This window comes from Oncorhynchus masou, chromosome 29 (genome assembly GCF_036934945.1).
Source record: "Oncorhynchus masou masou isolate Uvic2021 chromosome 29, UVic_Omas_1.1, whole genome shotgun sequence".
Taxonomy (NCBI): Eukaryota; Metazoa; Chordata; class Actinopteri; order Salmoniformes; family Salmonidae; genus Oncorhynchus; species Oncorhynchus masou.
The window spans coordinates 63,531,030-63,551,581 of NC_088240.1; the positions used below are offsets into that span (position 1 = coordinate 63,531,030).

General features: G+C 45.6%; 1 protein-coding gene across 1 annotated transcript; it reads right to left on the bottom strand.

The window, feature by feature from the left end:
• Window positions 1-782: 782 nt before the first annotated feature.
• LOC135520253 (semaphorin-7A-like) lies at window positions 783-19,807 on the bottom strand. The gene is made up of 14 exons (XM_064945662.1): window positions 19,551-19,807; window positions 16,788-16,927; window positions 16,187-16,249; window positions 15,642-15,737; window positions 15,316-15,421; window positions 14,560-14,667; window positions 13,913-14,052; window positions 13,367-13,551; window positions 12,708-12,816; window positions 12,240-12,441; window positions 10,422-10,537; window positions 10,079-10,251; window positions 9,786-9,841; window positions 783-2,720 (listed from the first exon to the last, which is right to left on the bottom strand). The coding sequence occupies exons 1-14, from the start codon at window positions 19,630-19,632 to the stop codon at window positions 2,374-2,376; spliced, it is 1,923 nt and encodes a 640-aa protein (XP_064801734.1). The 5' UTR covers window positions 19,633-19,807; the 3' UTR covers window positions 783-2,373.
• Window positions 19,808-20,552: the final 745 nt, after the last annotated feature.

A 20,552-nucleotide genomic window follows, 5' to 3' on the forward strand; every position in this document is an offset into this window, starting at 1 on the left:
AAGCTAGCTTGTTATCTATGCTGGTGGTTAGCTTGCATAACTGATATGTGTATAAATTATAAGGGACACTTCATTTATTGTGAATAATATTTACATTTGCAGTGGGTGAGCTGCATTTCTGACAGGCTGATTAAATTTCAGATTAAATTTCAGCCTCAGAGGCTGATAAATCAGGATGCTGCCCTGTAGGTTATTTCGTAGGTAAATCTCTTTGCAGGCAGATTAGCTGTCAGCACTGTATAGGCTGATGCCTATAATCCAAAGTGAGTGAGCTCTATTTCTGGCAAGCTGATCAGATTCAATAGAAGCCGTAGAGGCTCATAAATTAGGGTTCTGCCTTGTAGGCTGTTTCATATGTAAGGCTCCTTGCAGACAACCTACTAGTCAGAATCCTGATTTATCAGCCTCTGAGGCTGCTACTGAATCGAATCAGCCTGCCAGGAATAAAGTGCACCCAGTCTTGATCATATACATAATGCACTGACTGCTAATCTGCCTGCAAGGAGCATTACCTATGAAACAGCCTACAAGGTGGAATCCTGATTTTATCAGCCTCTGAGGCTGCTACTGAATCTGATCAATGTCTGAGGATAAAATGTAATCTTATTAGCCTGTCAGGAATTGTGCTCACCCACTCTGTAAATGTAATATTATCCATAAAACATGAAGTGCCCCTTACAATTATACACATATCAGTTATGCAAGCTAACAACCAGCATATATAACAAGCTAGCTAGCTAGATAGCTTGCGCACTCAAAAGACTAGCCAAGTTAGCTGCATTGTTGCTTGCATGCGATTGCCTGTGGTCTTGGGGGTGGCATACAGTCTCAGAGACAGGCCAGCCTGTCAGGCATCATTCAAGACTCAAATGCCCCATGAAGGCTTAGATGCCCCAAGAGCTCTTTGTTCAAGGTAAGGGACATTTAGCTGGCTAACATTCTAATTTATAAACTGATAATGACTGATATGTTAGCATGAAATGTAGCATCCCTTAGTGTAGCAATCGATCAAAACATATGCGCTGATCCACTGTGGGCTCTACCGCCTCAGCCATGCTGTCAATCTATCATCAATGCGTCTACTCCTATTTGTAGAGTTAATCTTGTGACCTCTGCAAAATGTTTGTTATGTCGTGATCATGAGATAAATAAGTTGTTATCTCAACATAACAAGGATTTATTTTATTTTATTCATATGTCCTTTCATGACTTCCGTACAGTATAAAACCTTGAACCGTCAAGAATAACTTTCATAGGCAGCAATGGTGGAAATCAGCATTTGTGGAGCAATAAAATACTTAACACACGGTACTCATATAATCACAAGCTTTTTCTCATATTTAGCAAACTACAAAATGCAACTAACTCTACATGTCATCTACTCAATTCTAATTTGGCCTCACCTGCCAATGAATGATGTTTACTGAACTTACGTTTATTGAAAATGAAGTAGCATAATATGAATGTCTGATACTGTCCATTAAAATGATGCAAAAACTGCCTTTACTGCAGAGGACTTGCCGAGACACAGTGACGTTCGAGGATGAGCTCACGCTCTTCTACCTACTTCCTGTCAAAAAGATGACTTCTTGTCAAAATGATGACACTTCCTCCCAGCATCAAAGTAAGACTTGGCCACCTCATTCACAGATTCAAGTCAACACAATTGAGCAGTTATGCTTTCACAGCAAATTGTGCTTAGGGGGTATGTCCCAGAATTGTTAAGGCTTTTTGTTTTTTACTCAATACCAGACATTTTCTAAATACTAGCCTATACTTATGACATTCAACAGGATGTTTAGATGTTAGAGCAGTATTCAAGCTTCAAATATTCACAAAGAAGCACAATCAAGTTTCAAAATAAGTTGAGAAACCATAAAGAGAAATTGGCTTGGTATTGTATTTAACACAACTCATGAGATGTCATCTCTTGGGTGGACAGGCAAGGTTCGCAAAGCATATCTTGTGGTTTGAATCTGTATTTAAAATTCAGAATAAGACATGGTAATATAGTTTGTCTTTCCATAAAACCCATATTGATGTTAATGTATTAATTGAGTTTAAATGTTATGTATTTTGAGTTTGTTTTAGGTATTTTTTTGTTTAAACAGTACAGTATTAGTTAGTATGGGAGGCCCATATATTATTTAAAAATAAATGGCTTGGTTTATTTTCAGGCATTTTCTGAACAACGGAAAATAAATTTAAAAACACTTTTTCTGAAAACAGTCTCTGCGGGCAACACTGATCGCATTACCCAACCATTAATATCAATGCTCTGCGAACCGAACCTGGGTATGGTGGCCCCTCCTCTCCTGTCTGTCAGAGAGAGGGCCTTAGAGGCTAAGGGGTTAGCTTTAGCATTTGCAATGGTTACAGGAGCCAGAGGGTGGCTGCAGCAAGAAGGAGGGAGGGCCCCAGGGTGGAGGCCAGGGAGGCAGGCAGAGGCCCACTGTTGATCACCAGCCTGTAGGAGACCACCTCCACCTTGTAGCCGTTCTCCGTGGCCATGCAGCGGAACACCCCCTGCTTAAGGGGCAGGCCAGGGGTGGGTTCCAGCACACAGGAGTCTCCAATGATGAAGCAGGGGTAGTGCTGGATACAGTTGTCCTTCTCCCAGCGGTAGGTGGCGTGAAAGGAGCGCACGGGGCAGGGGAGGTTGACGGGGCCATCCGAGTCAATCACCACCTGTTTGGGGTTTGTCCTATGGGTCTTCAGTGCTGTGGGGGTTCAGAGGGCACAGCCTGGTTAACATTGATCTCACCCAAATGAAATACTTACTTATGGGCTGCCTAGACTAGAGAGTAGCCTATGGTTTCATGCCTATGGATTGTTTACGTATCTACGGTAACAATCATAGGTGAGTTCAAAATGGGAATGGCAGGACAGGATTGGTAGGACTACTTCATTATGTGAGAAATGTGTGGGTGAGAGGCCACACTCATCAACTCAGCAAAAAAGAAACATCCCTTTTTCAGGACCCTGTTGTAAAGTGTTTAAACTCTGTTTCTGTCATGTCTTGTTATGTCTGTTCCTGTCCTTTCTCTTCATTCTCTCTCTCTGCTGGTCTTTTTAGGTTACCTTCTCTGTCTCTCATCCTTCAGCTGTTCTACATTTCCCCTAACTAGCTCATTCTCTCTTTCCCCACCTGTTCTCTCTTCCCCCTCTGATTAGGTCTCTATTTCTTTCTCTGTTCCTGCTACTTTCGGTGTCTGATTCTTGTTTGTGTTTTTTGATGCCAGAAGCAAGCTGTCGTCTCGTTTGCTTCCACCTTGTCCTGTCCTGTCGGAGTCTGCCTGGCAGGAGCATCCTGCACTATACTAACGTTCTTTTTGTTCCGCTGACAACGTTGGAAGAGGATTTATGCCATTCCTGTATTTTCATTAAAGAACTCTGTTTTCTGTTAAAACCGCTTTTGGGTCTTCACTCAAGTTCATAACAGAAGAATCAGACCAAGAATGGACCCAGCGGCTCCGGACCCTTTTCACTCCGCCGTCGAGATCCAGGGAGCGATGCTAGGCAGACACGAGGAGGAATTGTCTGCTGCTCAACATGCCGTTGAGACCCTGGCCGTCCAAGTCTCCGACCTCACAAGACAGGTTCACCAACTCCACCTCGATCCACCGCCCACTTCCAGGGTTTCCGAGTCTCCGGAGCCCAGGATCAACAACCCGCCGTGTTACTCTGGGGAGCCCACTGAGTGCCGCTCATTCCTCACTCAGTGTGATGTGGTGTTCTCTCTCCAGCCCAACACTTACTCCAGGAGCGCAGCCCGCATCGCCTACGTCATTTCTCTCCTTTCCGGACGGGCGCGTGAGTGGGGCACGGCAGTCTGGGAGGCGAGGGCTGAGTGTATTAACCAGTATCAGGACTTTAAGGAGGAGATGATACGGGTTTTTGACCGTTCTGTTTTTGGCGAGGAGGCTTCCAGGGCCCTGTCTTCCCTATGTCAGGGGAATAGATCCATAACGGATTATTCTATTGAGTTTCGCACTCTCGCTGCCTCTAGTGACTGGAACAGCCGGCTTTGCTCGCTCGTTTTCTGGAGGGTCTCCACGTCGAGGTTAAGGATGAGATCCTCTCCCGGGAGGTTCCTTCCAGTCTGGACTCCTTAATAGCTCTCGCTATTCGCATAGAGCGACGGTTTGATCTTCGTCGCCGAGCTCGTGGAAAGGAGCTCACGTTCTCCGTTGCTCCCCTCTCCACATCACTGCCACCTGCCGCATCACTGCCACCCTCCTCCGCCGGCTCGGATGCTGAGCCTATGCAGCTGGGGGTATTCGCATCTCGGCCAAGGAGAGGGAACGGAGAATCAACAATCGCCTCTGTCTCTACTGCGGCTCCGCTGGTCATTTTGTCACCTCATGTCCAGTAAAAGCCAGAGCTCATCAGTAAGAGGAGGGCTACTGGTGAGCGCAACTACTCAGGCCTCTCCTTCTGGATCACGCACTACCTTTCCGGTCCATCTCCGCTGGCCCGGTTCATCTGCTTCCTGCAGTGCCTTGATAGACTCTGGGGCGGAGGGCTGTTTTATGGAAGACCTGGGCTGGGAACATGACATTCCTCTCAGACAGTTAGGGGAGCCCAGGGCCTTGTTAAAATTAGATGGTAGTTCTCTCCCCAAGATTCAGCGTGAGACGCTGCCTTTAACCCTCACTGTCTCTGGTAATCATAGCGAAACCATTTCTTTTTTAATTTTTCGTTCACCTTTTACACCTGTTGTTTTGGGTCATCCCTGGCTAGTGCGCCATAACCCTTCTATTAATTGGTCTAGTAATACTATCCTATCCTGGAATGTTTCTTGTCATGTAACCTGTTTAATGTCTGCTATCCCTCCTGTTTCCTCTGTCTCTTCTTCACAGGAGGAGCCTGGCGATTTGACAGGGGTGCCGGAGGAGTATCACGATCTGCGCACGGTGTTCAGTCGTTCAAGGCCACTTCTCTCCCTCCACACCGGTCGTATGACTGTAGTATTGATCTCCTTCCGGGAACTACTCCCCCCGGGGTAGATTATACTCTCTGTCGGCTCCCGAACGTAAGGCTCTCGAGGATTATTTGTCGGTTTCGCTCGACGCCGGTACCATAGTCTCCTCCTCCTCCCCCGCCGGAGCGGGGTTTTTTTTGTTCAGAAGAAGGACGGGTCCCTGCGCCCATGCGTGGATTATCAAGGGCTGAATGACATAACAGTTAAGAATCGTTATCCGCTTCCTCTTATGTCTTCAGCCTTCGAGATCCTGCAGGGAGCCAGGTTTTTCACCAAATTGGACCTTCGTAACGCCTACCATCTCGTGCGCATCAGGGAGGGGGACGAGTGGAAGACGGCGTTTAACACTCCGTTAGGGCACTTTGAATACCGGGTTCTTCCTTTCGGCCTCGTTAACGCTCCAGCTGTCTTTCAGGCACTAGTTAACGACGTCCTGAGAGACATGCTGAACATTTTTGTTTTCGTTTACATGGACGATATCCTGATTTTTTCACCGTCTCTCTCGATTCATGTTCAGCACGTGCGGCGTCCTCCAGCGCCTTTTGGAGAACTGTCTTTATGTGAAGGCTGAGAAGTGCACTTTTCATGCCGCCTCTGTCCCTTTTCTCGGTTCCGTTATTTCCGCTGAGGGCATTAAGATTGATCCCGCTAAGGTCCAAGCTGTCATTGATTGGCCCGTTCCTAAGTCACGCGTCGAGCTGCAGCGCTTTCTGGGCTTTGCTAATTTCTACCGTCGTTTCATCCGTAATTTCGGTCAGGTGGCAGCTCCTCTCACAGCCCTTACTTCTGTTAAGACGTGCTTTAAGTGGTCCGTTTCCGCCCAGGGAGCTTTTGATCTTCTTAAGAATCGTTTTACATCCGCACCTATTCTTGTTACACCTGACATCTCTAGACAGTTTGTTGTTGAGGTTGACGCGTCAGAGGTGGGCATGGGAGCCATTCTTTCTCAGCGCTCTCTCTCTGACGGCAAGGTCCATCCTTGCGCGTTTTTCTCTCATCGTTTATCGCCGTCAGAACGTAACTATGATGTTGGTAATCGCGAACTGCTCGCCATCCGCTTAGCCCTAGGCAAATGGCGACAGTGGTTGGAGGGGGCGACCGTTCCTTTTGTCGTTTGGACTGACCATAGGAACCTTGAGTACATCCGTTCAGCCAAACGACTTAATGCGCGTCAGGCTCGTTGGGCTCTGTTTTTCGCTCGTTTCGAGTTTGTTATTTCTTATCGTTCGGGCTCAAAAAACACCAAACCTGATGCTTTATCTCGTCTCTTCAGTTCTTCTGAGGTCTCCACCGACCCCGATGGGATTCTCCCTGAGGGGCGTGTTGTCGGGTTGACTGTCTGGGGAATTGAGAGGCAGGTAAAGCAAGCACTCGCTCACACTCCGTCGCCGCGAGCTTGTCCTAGGAACCTTCTGTTCGTTCCCGTTCCTACTGTCCGGCCGTTCTTCAGTGGGCCCACTCTGCCAAGTTAGCCGGCCACCCCGGCGTTCGGGGTACGCATTCGCCAGCGTTTCTGGTGGCCCACTCGGGAACGTGACGCGCGTCGATTTGTCGCCGCTTGTTCGGTCTGCGCGCAGACTAAATCTGGGAACTCTCCTCCTGCCGGCCGTCTCAGACCGCTTCCCATTCCCTCTCGACCGTGGTCTCACATCGCTTTAGATTTTATCACCGGACTGCCTTCATCAGCGGGGAAGACAGTTATTCTTACGGTTGTCGATAGATTCTCTAAGGCGGCTCATTTCATTCCTCTCGATAAGCTCCCTTCTGCTAAGGAGACGGCTCAGATCATTATCGAGAATGTTTTCCGAATTCATGGCCTTCCGTCTGACGTCGTTTCCGACAGAGGTCCGCAGTTCACGTCTCAATTTTGGAGGGAGTTTTGCCGTTTGATTGGGGCTTCCGTCAGTCTCTCGCCCGGCTTTCATCCCCAGTCTAACGGTCAAGCCGAACGGGCCAATCAGACTGTTGATCGCATTTTTACGCAGTCTTTCTTTTCGTAACCCTGCGTCTTGGTCAGAACAGCTCCCCTGGGCAGAGTCGCCCACATTTCCCTCGTCTGCTACCGGTCTATCCCCTTTTCAGTGTAGCCTCGGGTACCAGCCTCCGCTGTTCTCATCTCAGCTCGCCGAGTCCTGCGTCCCCTCCGCTCAGGCTTTTGTCCAGCGTACGAGCGCACCTGGAAGGGGGTCAGGTCGGCACTTTGCCGTAATAGGGCGCAGACTGTGAGGGCTTCACCGTAGGACCAAGAGTCCTAGATATTGTTTGGGTCAGTGGCTCTCCACTCAGAACCTTCCCCTTAAGACAGCTTCTATGCAAGTTGGCCCCGCGGTTCATTGGTCCGTTCCGTATTTCCCAGGTCATTAATCCTGTCAGTGCGACTTCTTCTCCAGCATGCCATCTTCGTCGCGTTCACCCGGTCTTCCATGTCTCCTGTGTTAAGCCCGTTCTTCGCGCCCCCGCTCGTCCCCCCCCCATCCTTGTCGAGGGCGCACCCATCTACAGGGTTCGTAGGATTTTGGACATGCGCCCTCGGGGCCGTGGTCATCAGTACCTAGTGGATTGGGAGGGGTACGGTCCTGAGGAGAGGAGTTGGGTTCCCTCTCGGGACGTGCTGGACCGTTCGCTGATCGATGATTTCCTCCGTTGCCGCCAGGTTTCCTCCTCGAGTGCGCCAGGAGGCGCTCGGTGAGTGGGGGGGTACTGTCATGTCTTGTTATGTCTGTTCCTGTCCTTTCTCTTCATTCTCTCTCTCTGCTGGTCTTTTTAGGTTACCTTCTCTGTCTCTCATCCTTCAGCTGTTCTACATTTCCCCTAACTAGCTCATTCTCTCTTTCCCCACCTGTTCTCTCTTCCCCCTCTGATTAGGTCTCTATTTCTTTCTCTGTTCCTGCTACTTTCGGTGTCTGATTCTTGTTTGTGTTTTTTGATGCCAGAAGCAAGCTGTCGTCTCGTTTGCTTCCACCTTGTCCTGTCCTGTCGGAGTCTGCCTGGCAGGAGCATCCTGCACTATACTAACGTTCTTTTTGTTCCGCTGACAACGTTGGAAGAGGATTTATGCCATTCCTGTATTTTCATTAAAGAACTCTGTTTTCTGTTAAAACCGCTTTTGGGTCTTCACTCAAGTTCATAACAGTTTCCCATGCTTGTTCAATTAACCATAAATAATTAATGAACTTGCACCTGTGGAACGGTCGTTAAGACACTAACAGCTTACAGACGGTAAGCAACTAAGGTCACAGTTATGGAAACTTAGGACACCAAAGAGGCCTTTCTACTGACTCTGAAAAACACCAAAAGAAAGATGCCCAGGGTCCCTGCTCATCTGCGTGAACGTGCCTTAGGCATGCTGCAAGGCATGAGGATTGCAGATGTGGCCAGGGCAATAAATTACAATGTCCGTACTGTGAGACGCCTAAGACAGCGCTACAGGGAGACAGGTCGGACAGCTGATCATCCTCGCAGTGGCAGACCACGTGTAACAACACCTGCACAGGATCGGTACATCCGAACATCACACCTGCGGGACAGGTACAGGATGGCAACAACAACTGCCCGAGTTACACCAGGAATGCACAATCCCTCAATCAGTGCTCAGACTGTCCGCAATAGGCTGAAAGAGGCTGGATTGAGGCTTGTAGGCCTGTTGTAAAGGCAGGTCCTCACCTGACATCACCGGCAACAACATCGCCTATGGGCACAAACCCATCGTCGCTGGACCGGACAGGACTGGCAAAAAGTGCTCTTCACTGACAAGTTGTGGTTTTGTCTCACCAGGGGTGATGGTCGGATTCGCGTTTATCGTCGAAGGAATGAGCGTTACACCGAGGCCTGTACTCTGGAGTGGGATCGATTTGGAGGTGGAGGGTCCGTCATGGTCTGGGGCCGTGTGTCACAGCATCATTGGACTGAGCTTGTTGTCATTGCAGGCAACCTCAACGCTGTGCGTTACAGGGAAGACATCCTCCTCCCTCATGTGTTACCCTTCCTGCAGGCTCATGCTGACATGACCCTCCAGCATGACAATGCCACCAGCCATACTGCTCGTTCTGTGCATGATTTCCTGCAAGACAGGAATGTCAGTATCCTGCCATGGCCAGCGAAGAGTCCGGATCTCAATCTCATTGAGCACTGGGACCTGTTGGATCAGAGGGTGAGGGCTAGTGCCATTTCCCCTAGAAATGTCAGGGAACTTTCAGGTGCCATGGTGAAAAAATATACAGGTTGATGTAAATGATAACTTTGCTCTCAGTTACTAGGACAATTGTGACTCAAAGCCCAGTAAACCTAAAACCAGACTAATGTGTACAAACTGACACAGAGATGCATTAAATAGTGTTCTATTTTATTCTGTGGCCTGATACTTACTTTCTCTGGAAAATATCAGCTAAAATAACAGATTCAAATAGAATATCTTTCTATATGATATTGCATCACCTTTCATCCTCTACTCCCTAGGATTACATCTCAGTGTTCCAGGAGTGGAAGAAAGGAAACAGTGAACGGATATACATGACAGCTGCACTGAGACTGCGACCAAGAGAAGCAATGGAAAAAAGAGCTTGATAACAAAGACAGTACATATCCCATCAGCGGGGAGAATTTGTTTGGATTATTAGAGGTTAATATGGCTGAAGTTATTGGGCTTTGAAGTGAGGGCAAACTTTGATATTAAACCACCCAATGGGTTTGAGCCTCCGCTCAATTATATGATATCATCTTCTGAGTTAAGCTCTGGAAAAAAGTTCCATATTTCAGTGAATGAAGATACAGAGAGTCAGAGAGGAGGCGGAGTGGCACTCACCAGCAGCTTCACCACAGATAGAGGCATTGGAGTGGTCCAGACTCTGAGTGAGTGCCCTACAGTATGAAACAAATTATTGAAGGAACATCAAATTAGCATGTACCATTTTGAACGATCAACCATTTTATGTAAATTAAACAATTATCATAAAACCTAGAATAGTAGTTGGAACCTCGACACTCTGTGAGAAATGATAAGTTATGGCTGGTATTGACTGTCATTTTTTGATACACTGCATGTTTTCCATAGGTATCTGAACTGTATTCCAGGAGTGACATCATCACATCTCATACCCAGTGCTGATGTTGTATCCAGCTGGGATGGGTGTGCACCTCCTCCTGGCTGCATCCCAACCACAATAGGGATCCCGAGACAGAATGCACTCCCGGCAACTGTCTCCATAGCGACCGCAGTCAGCCAATGGTATGCGCTGGACCTCCATTGCCGTGCCCACATAAAGGTGGCCCTGGGGGAGAAGGCAGGGAGCAATACACGAGAGACAGGAAGAGACATACAGTGGCTATCACTAGAAGTGCATTGTTTAAAAGGATTGGACTGCAGCTACATCGTAAACAAATTCATCTACGGATGTTAGTGCTAGCTGCTAAGGAGTGTTCGGCGATGGTCTTACAGTACCTTCCTAGAGTCGATGGCCATGCTTAGAACAGGACCCTCATTGTGGAAGAGGGAGTACTGGGATATGATAAAGGCCTCCTCGATAGTGTGCAGAACCTTGAGCACTTTCCCCTGTTCTATCAACAGAAAGAGAGAGAGAGAACATTATCAGAGGAGAGACACCATGGTCGAGCCCTGTTCTATCACCAGAAAGAGAGAGAGAACATTATCAGAGGAGAGAGAGACACCATGGTCGAGCCCTGTTCTATCACCAGAAAGAGAGAGAGAACATTATCAGAGGAGAGAGAGACACCATGGTCGAGCCCTGTTCTATCACCAGAAAGAGAGAGAGAACATTATCAGAGGAGAGAGAGACACCATGGTCGAGCCCTGTTCTACCAGAAAGAGAGAGAGAACATTATCAGAGGAGAGAGAGACACCATGGTCGAGCCCTGTTCTATCACCAGAAAGAGAGAGAGAACATTATCAGAGGAGAGAGAGACACCATGGTCGAGCCCTGTTCTATCACCAGAAAGAGTGAGAGAGAACATTATCAGAGGAGAAAGAGACACCATGGTCGAGCCCTGTTCTATCACCAGAAAGAGAGAGAGAACATTATCAGAGGAGAGAGAGACACCATGGTCGAGCCCTGTTCTATCACCAGAAAGAGAGAGAGAACATTATCAGAGGAGAGAGAGACACCATGGTCGAGCCCTGTTCTATCACCAGAAAGAGAGAGAGAACATTATCAGAGGAGAGATAGACACCATGGTCGAGCCCTGTTCTATCACCAGAAAGAGAGAGAGAACATTATCAGAGGAGAGAGAGACACCATGGTCGAGCCCTGTTCTATCACCAGAAAGAGAGAGAACATTATCAGAGGAGAGAGAGACACCATGGTCGAGCCCTGTTCTATCACCAGAAAGAGAGAGAAACATTGTCAGAGGAGAGAGAGACACCATGGTCGAGCCCTGTTCTATCACCAGAAAGAGAGAGAGAACATTATCAGAGGAGAGATAGACACCATGGTCGAGCCCTGTTCTATCACCAGAAAGAGAGAGAGAACATTATCAGAGGAGAGAGACACCATGGTCGAGCCCTGTTCTATCACCAGAAAGAGAGAGAGAACATTATCAGAGGAGAGAGAGACACCATGGTCGAGCCCTGTTCTATCACCAGAAAGAGAGAGAGAACATTATCAGAGGAGAGACACCATGGTCGAGCCCTGTTCTATCACCAGAAAGAGAGAGAGAACATTATCAGAGGAGAGAGAGACACCATGGTCGAGCCCTATTGTTTTTTATGTATCCCGGGAAACCCAGTGACTATTTTTGATTGTATATGGCCCCAGGTTTATAATAGCACATGCTGCCTTATTCCTCTACTGGTCAATTCATCAGTGGGTGACTTACGGAGAGGAGCAGGCCTGTCCTACAGCTTGTCCTCTCTTATCTCCTCCCCACATTGAGAGGCTATTACTTCCCACAGAAGACTTAACTGCTCTAATTTCTTATTAGGCCACCTCAGAGACCCATGGCTCTGTTCACAGCTCTATCACTACTTTCCCTGTGGTAGTGACTGACTTCTTTATCAGTCCATTAGTCTGTAGCTACTTTGTTTTTTTTTAATTCAGTCAATTTAACTGGGATTCATGCCAAAAAAATGCACTCTTATAATAAGCCCCAACTCATGCCTGTGTTGAGCAAACAACTTTTTTTATTTACTTTGTCAAGGAGACTACGTCTTCTAAAAGATCACTTTTAAATAGGTTACACCAAACATCTGTACATGAGATACAGTTTGACAGCCAAAAACAAACACACACACACACACACACACCTGTTCCCAGGTACAGCACAGTATAGTGCTCGTCGTTGACTGCCAGCACCATGGCAGCGACAGTGTGTGTGAAGTGATCGTCGGTGGGCAGGTTCAGCGGAGCACCCCCGACCGGACGAATCACGTCCTCGATCTCCGGGTGGTCCCTGATCACCCCCAGGATCTTAGGGTTGTGGGCTGCCGTGGAGTTCTTGAAGGCACACTGGGACAAGAAGTGATGTAATGAAAGTGATGTAATCAGGAAGGGAGACAGACTTTGGCTGTGGCTTTGCCTTGCACAATAATTTCACAACCAGTGTCTGTCATCTGCAACTGTTCCAAAATAGAAACACAAGTCTTCCACTTCCCCAAAATTGAGGACTCACATGCATGAGCTTATGCAATTGGCCTTTGCAAAATGACTTTGATTGGCACTACAAAACATTAATTAAAATAAAGTTAATTTAACTGATTCAGTTGGTGTCTTACTGTGCCAGGGCGATGTCCAATCAGAGGACTGCTGTAGCCCTTCAGTTTGGACGTGGCGAAGGCCTGGTCAATGTCCTCGATGGAGTAAGCACATATCACTGTTGTGTCCCTGGTCAACCAAACAATACAACACTTAAAAGCCTTCCTTCTTTCTACTTACTTTATTCAAACTTAATGTGAATCGGAATGTTGTTACCAACTCAATCACTGACTGATAGCAGAGTAGAATCATATTACTATGACTCCCTAAATGGACTTACAAGATTTAAGGCTGCTCAAATATGCTAACAAAAGCATTCAAGCTCAAAAGGAATTGACCGCCTCCACAGAGCAGAGCCCACTTCTGATTCAGAGGGGTTGGGTTAAATGCGGAAGATACAATTCAGTTGAATGCATTCAGTTGTACAACTGACTAGGTATCCCCCTTTCAAATACAATCATGTATTTTCCTCACTGAAACCTGTTGCTGTTCCCAAGTTTTCATTGCTGTCCATGTCTATCCAGCTCCTGTGTCCCATTTGGATGTGCTGTGCATAATTCCTCCTTTCCTCTGATTATGTTGTTTGTGCAGCTCATTCCTCTCCTGCATTCTAAGCATGACACAGTCTTAAGCAGCCATATGGGATGAAGGGTGTTGAAGGTGTAAGGTGTCTACTCACCAGGCGTTGGCAAACAGGCCGTACATGACCCCGGTCCTCTTCTCCTGGGCCACTTCAGACAGCACAAAGGCCTGTCTGATGTTGTTGTACTGCTGGGGGGTGCTACCCGCACCACATATCACCCTGGCCTTCAGGAAGGTAGTCCACGAGTCCGCCAGCAGGTTCTTTATACCCCCCTCGTCCACCTGGAGACAGACACACAGTATACAACAGTACACCATAACATTAAAGCTGGAATCCTTAGCGGTGAAACTGCCAGGTTCGTTCGCGATATTACAACAACACAGATGTTACTTCAGACAACAAACCCAGTTTTTTCCCCCTCTGACATCAATGCACATGCGATAGAACATTGGAGTATGTAATACGTCTTCTTTTTACCACGAGGCTGGATGCTCATCTCCTCTGTTTAAAAAAACACCAACAATAACAATAACTAATGTGCCTGGGGTGACCAGTGGTACTTTTTCTACTTTCGCGGAGCTCAGCTTTAATATGCAATAACGTAGTAATACAGCTGATATACGGTGATGTTGTTATGGTTACCATGCAGATTCGGCCTATGCGCGACCTGTAGGGCTCCTCATCCACCATGGCCGTCTTATTGATCTCACTGAAGAAGAAGTAGATCTCCTCCTTGTGTTTTTGAGAGGCTGGTATTACTGCTGCTCCACCAAACTGGGGGCCTGCAGCAGGAGAGAGAAAGGGCTTCTACCAGTGCTTGAAGTGGACTGAAATAGGTGCCACAATTCTATATGCGCTAATACTCAATCAGGCAATAAAACATTTGAGGCCAGTGAGCACCAGGCCAACTCAGTCACTGGTTGTAACTATTTGGGTCCTTTTCAAACTCCTAATGCATTTCATTCTAGCAGGGCCATCTAGTGTCTACAGAGATAAAGGTGTATTTAAAAAATACATTGTGATAAAAGGGTTTGCTTGGAAGCTTTGTAGACTAATAAAGACTTCCAGTTCATCATACAGGGAGTCATACAATGTTTTATCACAATATTGAATTTAACTTATGATCTTTAAAATGGAAGAACTCATAGGGATTACATTTCTGCATGCAGCATGTTACAGTTACAAGATAGAAGATAATATAGAGTTGCTATTTCCATGCTCATCCACTCCAGTGCCTCATGCAGCTCTCCTACACCAATATAGTCCCATGTTGCTCTCATCCCACTCACTCTGCAGCCACTTGGTCTCAGTCTTCAGAAGCTTCTGAGTGCCGTAGGTCCGGCGGATAGAGCCAGGGTGACGCCCCACTGCTGACAGAGCAGAGTATAGATTCCCATCTGAGAGCGAGAGGGGGGGGGGGGTAAAGATAGAGAGAGATAAAGAGGAGAGAGGGAGAGAGAGACAAACAGAAGGTGAGGGAGAGATACAAAAGAAATCAACAGAAGACAGCTGACTGCATCAACCAACATCCTCCCATAACCGTATTACAATTACCCCACTTAGGGCACTGTCTCCATAGCAATAAGGGAGGTCATTTGGAATCATGACATTAATGGTTCAATGAGAACCGAACATTATCAGAATGCTGCACCACTCTAGCAAATGGCTCATTGGTTCATCACTCCAGTCCAGCCTGGTCTGCGATATCACAGAACCTGCTATACAAAGTAACCTTGCCATGATTTCGATAATACAGCTTCGCTACATGTCGTGAACCATCTGTAGTACTATGGTACCATTTCAAACAGATCTCCTATTCCATACCAAAGCCAATGTTGAGGATCTGATTGGTCTGTATAATTATGAACATAATGGCTGGATGGAGCTCTCCACCAAAATGCTGATACTTATCCTATCCTTTCAGATCCACAGAGGGGAGTTAACAAGGATGTAGAAATAGGAGTGAGGGATGGGTTTAGTATTGTGCCAATAGCAGAGTTTCTATGGATGTTTGGATGGAGTGTCTGTCTGTCCTCGCATCGTACCTGCAGACAAACTGACGGACCTCTGGGAGGGGTAGGGAGGGGAGATGTCAGAGGCTGGTGCCATCTGTCCATTGGTGGGGGCGTCAGTCAACACAGTGTCATTTACCTATGGACAGGAAATGACATCACAGCCTCACAAGCCATATCCTGAATGCTCTTACCACCTTGAATACAGTACAAATAGAGATACAAGTTAAAGTATTTTATTGAACACTCTTAACAACTTTTATAAAAGTGATACAGGAGTTAAGTAAGATGAAAGTGTGACCGTTATGAGAACACTAAACACATGTTGAAGACAATAGCTATCCTATTCATCATCTTACCAGCAGCCAGCATTTGGGGGTTCCTGCATTTGTCCCGCATACCACAAAAGTGTCATTGACTTTCTGGATGACTGTGATGAAATTGTCGCACTCCAACTGTAGCAGAGAGAGGGGGATGAGAGAGAGAGAGAGAGAGAGAGAGAGAGAGAGAGAATATTGGAACTGATCCATTTTTCCCTAATCCCTAATTTCCGCAATAATTACCTCTGCAGTACTGAGGGAATGCATTGTCTGCATAACTTCATATGCATTGCATCACTTATTCAGAAAGTACAGGAGCTGGACTGTTATCTCAAGAGAAACTTCCAGATGGAGTTTGTGCCTGAATACCAAATACAGCATTGTACCGCTCCCCTGTCCCAACCTTTAACCTTTGGGACAGTTTCTACTGGGGATGATATCACGTTGATGTTATGTGTCTGTTTTATTCATAATCGTACAGTATTTACAAACTTACCTCATTGTAATGATGATGATAATGATGCCAACGATTAATTATGAGGATAATGATGAGGATGATGATGATGTTGATGGTAACCACCTACCTTTGGTGGGTCTGATTTAGCGATGCAAGCTGCCTTTGCGCTTTCATCAGTTACCACAGGGATCTGTAATAATATAAGATACATTCCAATATGTCATACAATTTATCCATAACTCGTATGCAAATATTAGGCCTTTTCAAATATGCAAACAACTGCAATCAAATTCAGTGCTGATTAAACATGACAAAAGTCTGGTCCTGTGCCATAAACTAACAAAGGGAGGATTACTTTACTGACGCTAATATTTGATCAACTAAGCGTAACTATAGGGCACAGACAATCAGAATAGTCACAAAAGACAAATGATAGGCTACCTTCTGCTCATGTTCGTCGAGTCAACGTTGACATTATTAGCTCAGTGTATTATCTTTATTGTATGTTGACCTCATAAGTCCACACTATATAATCACTTCCTTCCGATTGGACAGAGATGAGATCTGCTCTATAAATGTATGCATGACCCATCTCATGTGACGGAGGCTGTTGAACTAGGTCGACAGCTGCTGCCTCCCCTTTAAGCCAGTCTCCTGTGCCTTTACTGGGTTACTGTGTCACCACCACCGAGTATCTCTGTTCATCTCGTTGGTTACCAGCAACTCACCTGCAGGTCGCGGACCCCCCTGTCAGTGAACGTCAGCACGTAGATCACTGTCTGGCCCCCCACGTACAGCACGTTGGTGCCCTCCTGGTGGTACACTGACATGTAGTTCTCCGGTTTGGAGAAGTGATACCTGGCCGGCTCTGTGGGCCATATCAAAGTAGAATAGGAGAAGGTGTTGCTACAATGTCCTTATATGATATACCAGTATATCAGTGTCTTGGGGGTTTCAAGTTGAGTCAATTAAACATGTAATTGCCCATTATTTTCAGTTCATTAATTTGATTTAACCAGAATGTATTAATTGAGCTCTGTGGTGTGGTCATGTAATGGTCAACAACAAAAAATCCAGTAGTCTATCTTTTGACCCAAGTCATTTTAGTTTTACATGATATGAGGCTGAAGCTGTACAGTTCAGAGAGAGAGAAAGAGTCTGTACTGAAATTGAATTGGTTGCCATGGATAAGGACAATTTACCCTCGGGACTCCTATTCCTACAGGCACATGCAAATCCGACACTAGTGTGTCTACCAATTCAGTGGCAGACTGACGTTCTCGACGGTTCAGGAAAGTAGACCACTAGTTTCACAATTGGCCGACAAAAAAGAGCGGTAAATGGCGCTGTCCAAGGTGCTGAACTAGGCTTCGGTCACCACTCATTTAAACCTCCACCGTGAGAAGACCGTAATGCATTCATCCATTTTATCTTTCTGTTTTGACATGTCTCTGTCTCTATCGGGTACACTAGGACTGAATGTCGTTAATATGACATCCCTTTATAGGGTTGGTAGGCCTATTGTATAACATACGTTTGATTGATATGTCAAACAAATAGGCCACGTTGTTGTCTGTATTTGGCTGCTGATCTGCCAAGAGGAATACAGTCTTTTACACCTGTAATGACTACAGCGTCGGTGCATCTTAACTTGATAGCCCTGTTTCGATTGATTGTGAATATATAGGAGCACTGTGCAAGGTGTGAGGGCGTGAGTTTGAAAATATAATTGTTAGTTTGCTGCGCGGAACTCCCATAAATGTTAATTGGGCTGTGTGGATGTGGATGTGGATGTGTGTGTGTGTGTGTGCGTGTGTGTGTGTGTGTGTGTGTGTGTGTGTGTGTGTGTGTGTGTGTGTGTGTGTGTGTGTGTGTGTGTGTGTGTGTGTGTGTGTGTGTGTGTGTGTGTGTGTGTGTGTGTGTGTGTGTGTGTGTGGATGTGTGTGTGTGTGCGTGTTTACTCGCGCTTGTGTTCGCGTGTGTTAATGAGGTCCTGGAGCTAATGCTGCTGCTCTATCCTCAACAAGCCTCAGCTACTGCAGTACCATCAACGCGTCAGCTCGTGCACCTGCATTGCAGTTCTGCAGCGCGACCAAAGTATTCACCATAAGGATGGGTTTAAACTGTAATGTAGTGTTTTTGTAATACGTTCACTGACATTGTGTCTTTGAGTAAACGTAATGATATTACACCAGAGCTCCTGAGCACTATTTTCAATTAGCACGTATCATTTAGCCTTATATTCTGTCTTGAAGAGGGAATGAGGTGCAGAGCAGAAGAAATATCCGGACATTGATCACAAATAACAGCTGTCTGATTGGTAAACAGCACCAGGACTGCGTTTCCATGACAACTGACAAACGTCTACCCACTGCCCTAGGTTGAACCTCACACATGAGTTATCAGTGACCGAAACGCAAAAAACGTACAAAACATTCAAAACACTTAAAGGTCCAATGCAGCCGAATTAGCCAGGCAGGCTAAAATTACATCCCACCAAAACAGGCAGAAATTTAAGGCGGCCTTTTTTAAACAGGTCTTACACTAAAGGGGCATTATAAACCTTTTTACAATTTCACAGTATCATTCCAACATCATATTGTGGAAATATATGTAAAACACAGGAAAAACACGTTTGACTGCACTGGGCCTTTAACACACAATCTCTGCATTGGCATGCTGAGGTGCGCTCTGAATTCAAGATTAGATGTCTTCGTAGGAGTGGGTCACTATTGTAGAGGAAAAGGCTACCCGAATAATCAACACCTAAATAGTAATAATAGGCTATCTTAATTAAGCTAGTTTCTTGTAAAACACAATTGGTTCTGAATAATTCTACCGTTCCCGCAGCCATAAACCTGTTCCAAACAACACTTCTGTCCCTTCCATTTCATTACAATGGAATAGGCCAAAGGGCCTAAATTAGCCCACATGAAGCTTAATATAATCTCTAATACACAGTGCTTCATTTCTTCCATTTAATCTAATACACAGTGTTTACTTTATTCCATGTAATCTAATACAAATTGCTTATTTCATTTCATTCAGTTGAGAACTGGGACACATAAATAATGTGACAAATCGGCTATTTAAATTATACAATTATACCAAGTCCAAAGTGTTTTCTTTCTCATCACATTTTTTTGCGTTTCTCTGAGATCCATTCTCATTGGCACAATGCCAAACATTCTGTCAATTTAATATAGCCTAGTATCATTATAAGGCTACATTTCTTTTTTTATCGCTATAGCTTGTTTTGAGGAACATTTTACATTATTGTCTACCTTGAATCATTCATGACGTCATGCATGTATAAACGCGCGATGAGGAAAGTGATCCACTAGTTTTATTTTCAAGTAGACTACAGTCTAGTGTTCATTGTTAATCTAACTATTTCCATGGAGGAAAAAACAAGATCCTCGCATATAGCCTAATACACAAACAGGGCGTATCTGACCACCCTAAAAGCAAATAGCTAAATTAACACATACCTTTTACAATGAATTTCAGCCGAGGTGACTTTTCGGCGAAAACCATGGAAAAAACGGTCGCCAATATGATATAATTCATCATTCCACGTCCTCAATGTGCCCGATTTCCAAGGATTTAATAATAGAATGAGTTCTCACTTTATTATTTCCACAAGAAGCAATCAGCTTTCGTATTGGTATAATGTATTGATCTATGCGACTGACTATTGGCCTCAATCATGCAACCCGTCTTGCCGACAGTCCACTGAAGAATCGGGGTATCAGGCTCCACCTCAAAAACAAAAAGAACGGTGGGTGTGAGGAATGGGGCGCGAAAAAGAAGTGTAGGCTTTCGTGATGTATGGAAGCGCACCATGGTCACTTTCAGAGTAAATCCACCATAAACGCGTAATTTGATACCTGTTGCTCTTTATGCTCGAAGCAGTGTGTTGAAGGACTAATCCTATTCAATCACGTACATGTACAATATACCCCTGTAATGTGCAGGCTATGTTTTCTTATGTTCTTAGATCTAACGTGAGCAACTGGAAAACATGTTCCAGCCTGAATATGTTTGTTTTTTGCTAAACACAGCCATTTTGTTTTAATCGGAAATAGTGTTAACACGTTTTAGGTCCACATCAAGAAGCCAATAATGGTAGAGATGGGTTATTGTAATGTTGCCCAATCAATACCTGTCAATAGTCACTTGTACGCCCAGAAAGCGATGAATCAGCAAAGCAGTTCTGCTGTGTGCGCATCCAAGGAGGGTTAATTGACTTGAATGTCAGAAGATGCATCAATGCCCATGGCAGGAAAAATGGCTTAATGGATGGTTTCATCTTAATGGTAGTGTCAGTGTCTTTCACGGTGGCTACCATCTGAGACACTAACGAAGAGCGCTCACAGCAACTCCGGAGTAATAGATATTTAGACACTTTTAGTAAAATACGATAGTTACATAATACAGATATAATTTGGCATCTATTGTTTAGATATAGGCTACTGTATCTGCAGCATATG

What these genes read in the sequence shown, in the direction of transcription:
- LOC135520253 (XM_064945662.1), bottom strand. Translation starts at nt 19,632, where the DNA reads ATGATGAATTATATCATATTGGCGACCGTTTTTTCCATGGTTTTCGCC. An exon ending in CCCCCAAATGCTGGCTGCTG is followed by an intron (nt 15,422 to 15,641) that starts GTAAGATGATGA and finishes TCCTGTCCATAG; the next exon opens with GTAAATGACACTGTGTTGAC. An exon ending in GGATACAACATCAGCACTGG is followed by an intron (nt 9,842 to 10,078) that starts GTATGAGATGTG and finishes TTCATACTGTAG; the next exon opens with GGCACTCACTCAGAGTCTGG.